Source organism: Orycteropus afer, unplaced genomic scaffold (assembly GCF_000298275.1).
Source record: "Orycteropus afer afer isolate SDZICR_OR568_19922 unplaced genomic scaffold, OryAfe1.0 scaffold00357, whole genome shotgun sequence".
Taxonomy (NCBI): Eukaryota; Metazoa; Chordata; class Mammalia; order Tubulidentata; family Orycteropodidae; genus Orycteropus; species Orycteropus afer.
Genome location: NW_006921944.1, coordinates 2,049,185 through 2,058,916, shown reverse-complemented (window position 1 = coordinate 2,058,916; position 9,732 = coordinate 2,049,185). Strand labels below are relative to the sequence as shown.

General features: G+C 41.3%; 1 protein-coding gene across 1 annotated transcript; it reads left to right on the top strand.

Moving 5' to 3' along the window:
• The first annotated feature begins 1,670 nt into the window (after window positions 1-1,670).
• LOC103207182 (mitochondrial genome maintenance exonuclease 1-like) lies at window positions 1,671-9,474 on the top strand. Its single transcript, XM_042782524.1, is given in 3 exon segments — window positions 1,671-1,957; window positions 8,399-8,748; window positions 8,963-9,474. Coding segments are annotated over 3 exon segments (1,149 nt in total).
• The last annotated feature ends 258 nt before the right edge of the window (window positions 9,475-9,732 follow it).

Here is a 9,732-nt window from a genome sequence, read left to right as displayed (position 1 = left end):
TCCCAATAACTTGTCAAAAGATTTAATCTTGGAGATGAAAACTCTCCAAGTAATTCAGAAGAAATTATGACCCAAACTCTGAGCCATATATGAAGGTCCTCTTAGTGAACAAGGGATTGTCCATGGGTTTGAACTGGGAGATTGGGTATGGGTAAAAAAGCACCAGAAAAAGACACTGGAGCCAAAATGGAGGGGACCTTATGTTGTTGTCCTTGTGACCCCCACTGCTGTTAAGGTAGATGGAATCAGCGCCTGGATACACCACTCCCATATCAGGAGAGCTAACCAGACGGAACAGCAGTCTGCATGAGCGAATTGGAAAGCGTGCTCCAATCCTGAAAACCCGCTGAAAGTCAAGTTAATGCAGCACCATGGAGATCACAGTCCTTCTCGCCCTCACCCTGAGCTTCTACCGCCTCGCGATAAGTACCGCGATTCACCAACCCTATCAAGTCACTTAGCAAATTCTCAATGGACAGACCCACGAGACCTTAAACTCCACCACATCCACCACCACCCTTAATGTATGGTGACCTGATTTTTTTTTTTTTCCCTTGGACAAGCTACAGAATGTGGGTGGGCCAAATGCCATATCAGAGCTATAGGTTTTTACACTTGCCCAGAGTATAAAAGAAATAGCCGGCAATGTGGGGGGCTCCCTTGGTATTACTGCAAAAGTTGGAGCTGTGTAACTTCTAAGGATGAGAATGGGAAGTGGGAGGTGAACATCAATGATTACGTAAAATTCTCCTTTGCTGACAGCCCAGCCAAATGCAGATCCCAAACTTCAAATGGAGAAAGGGATGAGCAGATAAAGGTTACATTCACTGAACAAGGAAAAAGGGAATTAACCAAGTGGAAGTCAGGACTCAGTTGGGGCATTCGAGTTTATGCATACCCTTACCCATCTGGGGAGATAACTATTTTACAGGAAGTAGAGCCCTTAGATACCAGGTCAGTAGGTCCAAATGAAGTGTTAAAACTCCCGGGAAAAGAAACCCCACCTTCTACAAGAAAGACGTTGAAAGAACTGAGCCCTGTAACCCCTGATGTTACAATGAGAGCCCCCGAGGGTCCAAGCCAATCCTCAGGACATAGACCCTCCTTGGAATTTAATGCTAGCAGCTTACCTAACACTTAACCGTACTAGTCCTAACCTGACTCAAGCCTGTTGACTCTGTTATGATGTAAAACCTCCATTTTATGAAGCAATAAGCATTAATACCTCTTTCAGCTATTCTTATGACCTGAGCCCAAAGAATTGCTCCTGGAAAGACCGTAAAGTAGGAATTACTATACAACGTATGACAGGAAAGGGCTTATGTGTGGGGAAAAACCCCCACGCTCAAAAACATTGCGCCTCATGTACAGAAATAAACTCGTCCTTTAGCTGGATCATTCCCAGGGAAGGGGGTTGGTAGCTTTGCTCAAGAGCTGGACTTTTACCTTGTTTAAACTTGAGAGTACTTAATCTGTCCTCAGATCATTGTGTGCTAGTGACTGTTCTGCCCTGAATTCTTTACCACCCAGAGGAAGAGGTGTATGTACACTGGAGCAGGACTGATAGAGTAAAAAGAGAACCACTCACTGCAGCCTTTACCCTAGCTACTCTAGTTAGCCTAGCAGGAACCGGTCTAGGAATAACTTCTTTAACTGTACAGAATCAAAGCATGAATTCCCTAAGGGAAGCTATAGACGAAGACCTTGAAAGGATAGAAGCCTCTATCTCAAATTTAGAGAAATCTCTAACCTCGCTATCGGAGGTTGTGTTACAAAACCGCCGGGAGTTAAATCTTATACTTCTCCAACAAGGAAGATTGTGTGCAGCCCTAAGAGAAGAGTGCTGCTTCTATGCCGATCATACGGGTGTGGTTCGGGAATACATGGCCAAGGTACAAGAAGGACTTGCCCTAAGAAAAAAGAAGCATGAAACTCAGGAAGGATTATTCGAGTCTTGGTTTAGTAACTCCCCATGGTTGACTACTTTGGTATCTACTCTCTTAGAACCCTTCATAATCCTTATAATTATACTGACTTTTGGTCCCTGCATTATAAATAAAGGAGCTCTGGTAGCATAGTGGCTAAGACACTTGCCTGCTAACCAGATGGCTGGCAGTTCAAACCCACCAGCCACTCCTCGGAAGGAAGGTTGGGCAATCCTACTTCTGTAGTGATACTGCCTCGGAAACCCAAGGAGGGGTCACTATGAGTCGGGTTTGACTCGACGGCACATAACAACAACAACAACAATTATAAATAAGCTTATATCATTTGTAAAAGATCGGGTTAATACTGTACAACTTATGGTCCTGAGGCAACAATATCAGTCTTTATCTCCTGTAATACAAGAGAATGATTCCTCATATGCATGACAAAAAAAGGGTGAAATGTGAGGCCTGAGTCCTAATGGCCTCCAGGTATATCTTTAACCAGAAGTCTTTTAGTGTCGGGGATTCTAACACTCCCCATGCCTCAGGGCTTTTATCTACCCTCCAGATTTAGCACATATCAGAGATTTCCTCCGGATTCAGCGTGTATCAGAGATTTACCTGGCTCCTGAAGTCTCCCATGTATCAGGTCTCTGCATCCTCCCTAGATAATAATTCCCTAGGTAGACTTTGGAGCCAGGGGATTCCAACACATCCCCCAACATCTCAGATCCCTGCTCTATACCCCTTAGCAACAACCAATCATCTGTACCCCTTTGCCCTGGTACTACTCCACCCCATATTTTCCTATAAAAGTGTGATAGTGAAGGAGCACGAGGTCTTTTGCTTAGGCCACTATGTTGGCAAGAGCAGGGACCCTAGCTCGAGCTAGCAAATAAACTTTCCTTTTGCTTTTGCATTGTCGTGTGTTAGCAAATTCCTCGCGCAGAACAACTCCTTCATAACCTGGGCCCAACAGTGCATTTTGGGTTATGCTTGAAAGTCTATTTATGTCATAAATTAAGTCCCCTAAGAGTGTATCTTTTTTTTTTTTTTTAAATAAACTTTATAGTTTTGGGTTTCACATTTAAGTCTTTGATCCAACTAGCGTTAGTTTTGTGTATGGTGTGAGGTATGGATCTGGTTTCATTTTCCTACAAATGGATATCCAGTTTTGCCTGCACCATTTGTTAAGGAGACTATCACTTGCCCATTGAATGGATTTCAGCACTTTGTTAAAGACTGGGTGGATGGATCTATTTCTGGGTTCTCTATGGTCTGTGTGTCTGTCATTGTACCAATACCAGGCTGTTTTGACTACTGTGGCTGTATAGCAGTTTTGAGAATTGGGAGTGTGAGACCTCATATTTTGCTCTTCTTCAGCAGTACTCCTGGTATTGTCTTATAGCCACTCTGTGGCTGTGACTCAGGACCCGCATGGTCACGGGTCATCCTTGAACACTAGGTAGCCAGGTAGACAAGTCCCGGAACCCAATCCTGTCATCCTTTTTAAATTTTCATTTGTGTGTCCCAATCATGGTCCTTTCCCTGCTTCTTTAGTCCTGTCTGTTACAGTGATGAACTGACTTGTCATCAATCATGATTTTGCAGTGATTTATTTTGTACTCTATCAAATATAATGAACATCATGAACGTGATTCAATGGATTCCTTTTGGCTTCTTGTGCTGTGTACATGCTGATCATTTCCCTCATCCTGGATGATTGTCCTGTCTGTGGTTTAATAAATGGATCTTTTTACAAGTTTGAATCAGGGGTCTTTTTTTCCCCTAGCACAGTGGAAAACTTAAACATATTTATTGACTTAATTAATAAAAATATTGAAAACAAAAATTTAAAAAAAAGTATTCATACAGAACACTACTGCATCAACTGTTACATGCCATTTGTCATACAACTATAGATGAGAAGGGAGGGAAGCAAAATGTATATGGGAATAAGGTAAGAGTTCTAAATGCTACTCTATGGTGAGAAGGCAATATGAAATATATAGAATTGGAAAATCCAGAAATGGTGATATTTTAAGGCATGTTATTTAGAAATATGAAGGTGTGTGCCAGAAAAAACAAAATTCTCAAGAGTTGGAGTGTTTGCCTCTGTTCCATGCCTGAAACACTTAGGGTAGGGGCAGCAGCTGTTTTCAAAATGCAACAGACTCTTAATTCAGGATGGTTCAATTGGAGAGTGCCAAAACCTGTACTCAATGTGAAAAAACATGAGGGAAGGACAGAGAAATAAATAGGCCATTTCTCACTGGAATGTTGCCACGATTAAAATAACTAGTTTTAGAAGGTAAAAGATCATACATTTACTGTGAACACACTTTCTTTAAAATGAACCTGAGGATAATATAATTTCATATGGACTTTTATTTTTTGAAAGTCACAATCAATTTCTATTTCCAGGTTCTGCCCCCAAACCTGAAACAAACAAAATCAACAAACTGCTTTAGTGTTCCTGAGAGGCTTTTTGCCTAAGGATTGACTTTCTAATTAAGCCCTCCAACTCTTTAACATGCTAATTTCATCCATTAACTTGTAGATGAAGTGATTTCAGCTGTTATATGTGAATCACACACACCAGGCCTTGATCTACAATTTCAGGAAAGCCAAATTTGAACTTTTTTTTGCTAATTTTTATTAACCCAAAACCCAAACCCACTGCCATCAAGTCAATTCCAACTCATAGCCTCCCTATGGGACAGAGTAGAACTGCTCCATGGGCTTCCAAGCCTGTAAATCTTCATGGAATCAGACTGCCTCATATTTCTCCTGTGCAGTGCCTGGTGGATTCAAACTCCTGCCTTCCTTTTGGTTAGCAGTCAAATGTTTTCAACACTGAACCACCAGGGCTCCTTAATTTTTTATTAAAGAAAAGAGTTTTGTCAAATAGTATCAACTTTTTCAATCTAGTTTCAATCTGGATTGTATGGATTTGCCTAAAGGGAAGAAGATAAAAGGAAATCAGCAATCAAGCTAGGGAGTAGGTAAAACTGAAAAATGAAGTAAAAGTTCTCTGGAAAACATCCTTAAAGAGCTAACCACGGAGTGAAAGAAAGAAAGAAAAAAATGTTATAAAAATAATTGTAAAGTTATTGAAACTTCTTAAAATATTTCTTGGGTAACATCACTTGACTATGTGCATGACACGACCAGTAATCTATAAGGAAATTAATAGAGAAATACAGTATTATTTTTTAAATCTTAAAGATTAATTGTATCCTTGCTCTGGTGGCCTAGTGCCTAAGGCATTTGACTGCTAACCAGAAGGCTGGCGGTTCAAACCCACCAGCCACTCCTCGGAAGGAAGATTAGGCAACCTACTTCCACAGCGATACCACCTCTGAAACCCAAGGAGGGGTTGCTATGAGTTGGATCTGACTCAACAGCAGTGAGTTTGTTTTGTTTGTGTTAGCTCCACTTAATCCACTATCAATCAGAAAGGACCATAGTAGTTTAGATTATCCCCAGGAGCTTCTACCTATAAAAATAATTTAACTGGTATTTTCCAAATCCACAATCCCTTGAGACTTGATCATAATAAAGTTATTTCTGCACCAATTATGAATGAAAGGATAAGTGGCCCAAACATAATTCTCCCCTCCCCCTTTACCTCCCAACTACTAACCAAAATTTAGCAGCTTGAATCTACTTTCATACTGATTACATCCAAGAAAACCCTATAGAGATCAGTTCTAATCTATAAAACAGAGTCCCCATGAGTCAGAATCCAGTCCACATTTTTGTGTTTGTTTCTGCCCCTTTCCCTTTGAAAAGATATGCTTAAATGACATTGCAAAAACTACACGGAGGCCACATCTTCTGACCTCCTCTAACTTCACAAGAGGAAGACAAAATCACCATCAGCAGCCCGAGGCTTATTCTTATGAGGCCAGACATGCTGCCACTCTCCAGCCTTTTTATCAACTTTGACACCATCATCTCTCCCACGGCACTGGTACTCACTGCTTCTCTTCTGGGTTTGATAATTTGTTTCAATGGCTGCAGAGAACTCACAGACAATACTCATGATTATGGGGCTCCTCAGGGAAATAACAGGTTAAAATTCAGTTTCAGGAACACTCTCAAAACAACTCTTTGATCAGGACAGTCTCCCCTCTGCTGTTTCCTCAGACACTCCTCTCTAGCCCTTGGCCTCTTGTCCTGGCCTCTGCCTCTGTAGGCCAGGCAAGTCTGCCACTCTGTCTTGTGCCTCTTGGTTCCACTGCCACCATCTCTCTGTCATCCTGGGTATCTCTCCACCAGGGTGTCTCTGCCAAGAAGGTCCAGTGCCGGGATCTCGGGTAGGGTCTAAGGACACATTCTACTTCATCTCCAGCTCTTCTCTCTTGATAGCAGTGACATCCTCCCTCTGCCTCTGTTGTTGTTGTTGTTATTTGCCCTCAAGTCAGAGCTGACTCATAGAGACCCCTCCTTGGGTTTCCAAGGCAGTAGCACTACAGAAGTAGATTGCCCAACCTTCCTTCCAAGGATTGGCTGGTGTGTTTGAACCACCAGCCTTCTGGTTAGCAGTCAAATGCCTTAGGCACTATGCCACCAGAGCTCCCTGCCTCTAGGAGGGCTCATTTTAAGCCTGGCAGAGTGACAAAACTAACCAATTCCAACATCAGCGTTCTACACACCTAATTTGCATGGTCCCACCCAGTAATCCAGTGGGAGTTACAAAGACTAGACTAGAAAGGCCGTACCAAGTAATTCACAGCACCTCAGACAACTTCCCCAAAACTGTTCCTTTCTTCCCCCAACTAACTTTCTCAAAGTTCCTTATAAAAGGAAACAACTATTTTTGTTCAAGATGAAGTACTCGGTATCTCCTCTTGAGTGGAACACTTCTTTCATGCAGCAATTCAGTTTACTCCAAAATAAAATCTTAATTTTTTTATAACTCCACTCCAATATCTGTCATTTAACACCACTTAAAGATGACTCAAGTCTCAGTTCCACTTACTGCATTAGTTTTGCAATTTGGGATTCTTAACTTCTGGACACTTCAGCTTCCATTTGCTAAAAGTGAGGCTAAAAATAGTACAAGCCTTGTGGAATTATTGGTGAATAATATGAAACACTGTGTATACTTTCTATGTTGTATTATCATTTATATTAGCACACATTTTACTTGGGTAGTATAATTTTGTGAGTTCTCTGGCATGCTGGATGTAGAATGGTATGTAGCAGACATTGTGGGAGTGACATTTAGAAGTTATGTTTGCTATTGAATTTAACTGGTATAAACTAGTATGTAAGGAGTTCTGGTGGTCTAGTGGTTAAGGCATTTGGCTAAAAATCAAAAGGTCGGAAGTTCAAACCTACCAGAGACTCCATGGAAGAAAGATGGGGCAGTCTGCTTCCATAAAGATTTACAGCTTTGGAAACTCAGTGGGGGTCACTATCAGTCAGAATTGACTAGATGGCAATGAGTTTTTTAAACTAGTATGTGAAATTTGCAGTGACTGAGAACACATTCTTGAAACCTGAAATAGAGAACAACTAAAGATGACATAAAGCAATAAACCAAAATTAAAACAAGTTGACGAGAGCCAAAATATGACCTTGAGTATATCCTACTTGAATTGAGAGACTATCTCAAGAACATATTTGATGTATTGAACACTAATAACTGAAAACCAGAGGAGTTATGGGATGGCAGCAACTATGTCATACATGAAGACAGCAAAATGTCATTAAAGAGTCAGGAAAGAAAAGAAGACCAAAATGGATGTTGGAGGAGACTCTCAAACTTGCTATTGAACGTAGATTAACTAAAGCAAATAGAAGAAATGATGAAGTAAGAGAGCTAAACATATGATTTCAAAGGGTGTCTTGAGAAGACAAAGTAATACAGTACAACCTGTGAATGCTGGGACCTGCATAGGGCAGAAACCTGGCAGAGAAAGAAATTTTAAACATTATCCACTAAAATGAGTGACAGAAAAGTGGTAAGACTGCACCCTGTCACAGGCAGAAAACTTGTGAGAGCTGGAAAAGCAAGGCAGTCCTATCACGTTCAAGCTCTCACATGTTTCACTGTGTGATGAAATGTGCCAGAGAGTTAGAAAACAAAACGGAAAGAATACACTCAGTATTTCTCAAGCTGAAAGAACTGAAGAAAAAATTCAAGCCGTGAGTTGCAGTATTGAAAGAGTCTATGGGCAAGTTATTGAAAGACATAGGAAGCATCACAAGAAGATGGAACGAATACAGAGTCACTGTATACCCCCCTCCAAAAAAAATTGGTTGACATTCACTCATTTCAGGAGGTAGCATATGATCAAGAACCAATGGTGCTGAAGAAAGTCTTACTGGCAGTGCATACTGAGGCCCCCACACCTCTGGCGGGTCATCAGACAAAAGCGTGGGACAGATGAAAATACAATTCTGGAGAACATGTTGGTTAGGGACAGTTAAGCGAAGCGTTGTTCACCTGCTTGCAGCATTGTGACTTCTGTGGAATGCAAAGGAGAAAAGGCCCTCCACACTGCAAATAAACTAGAGGGAAGTGAAAATTTTAATAAAATGAAGGTTTTTCAGACAGTTTGCAGGCAGCTCAGAAGTTCAAAGGGGTTCTGTGTAGAACCAGTCCACTGTGTTAGTTTCTCCACTTCTTATTCATGTGGCTGGAAGAAAAAAGTGAATGCTTATGAACAAGTAGACCAAGAAAAATATTCTGATTTAATACAATCTGTCTTGTCATTCAGAAGCCATGCTCAGACCCCAGAATCACTGTTTGAGGAAGATGCTTCCCTTTATGGACCTGTGAGTAAGTGTAAGCCCCCAAAGCAAGATGATGAAACAAGGGCTCCATGAAACTAGTTTCCTCTCTTCAATTCAGAGAAAAGAGTAAAATCAAATACGTCAAGTGACTTTTCAATTCCTTTGAAAATCCCCTTGAAAAGGAGTATGATACCAAGTGTGACATGAGTCCTACAACAGATGATGACATCAACAGCGGATGATTCGAGAACTGGGACAAGATGGTTTTGCAGAATATACTTCAAACACATTTTTACAAGGGAACTGGTTCCATGAAGCCTTGGAAAGCATAATTTCACCCCAGGGCAGTTCAAAAGAGAAAGATGAGAGTCTGGAATCTGGCTACATTGAAAGTGTCCAACATGTTCTGAAAGATATCAGTGGAGTGCAAGTTCTTGAAAGTGCTGTTCAACATGAAACCCTAAAATATGTGGGTCTTCTGGACTGTATGGCTGACTATCAGGGCAAGCTGTGTGTGATTGACTGGAAGACATCAGAGAAACCAAAGCCTTTCATCCGAAATACATTTGACAACCCCCTGCAAGTTGTGGCTTACATTGGTGCAATAAACCATGATGCCAATTATAGCTTTCAGGTTGATTGTGGCTTAATTGTGGTGGCCTACAAAGATGGGTCTCCAGCCCACCCACACTTCATGGACATGGAACTCTGTTCTCAGTACTGGTCCAAGTGGCATCTTGAACTGGAAGAATATATAAAGAAGCAAAAGAACTAGAATATTCAGAAACCAGATTAGAGGACAGAATGCCCTTTGGGAACATTTAGTACTGCTTGAACAATGTCTCTTAGAAAGATCAGCACGAGGCTGGTTCCCATGAGGCGGAAGTCAAAGATGTCCCAAATGTCCAAACTTCCATGCCACTCCATCATCTCAGACATTAACCCCTCCTCTTCCTCCCAGTAATTTCCCCAGTCTTAGGGTTCTGAATTTCACTGTAATGCCTCACAGAACTCACAGACACCCAAGGGTTCGTCTCACGTAGTAGTAGTGGTG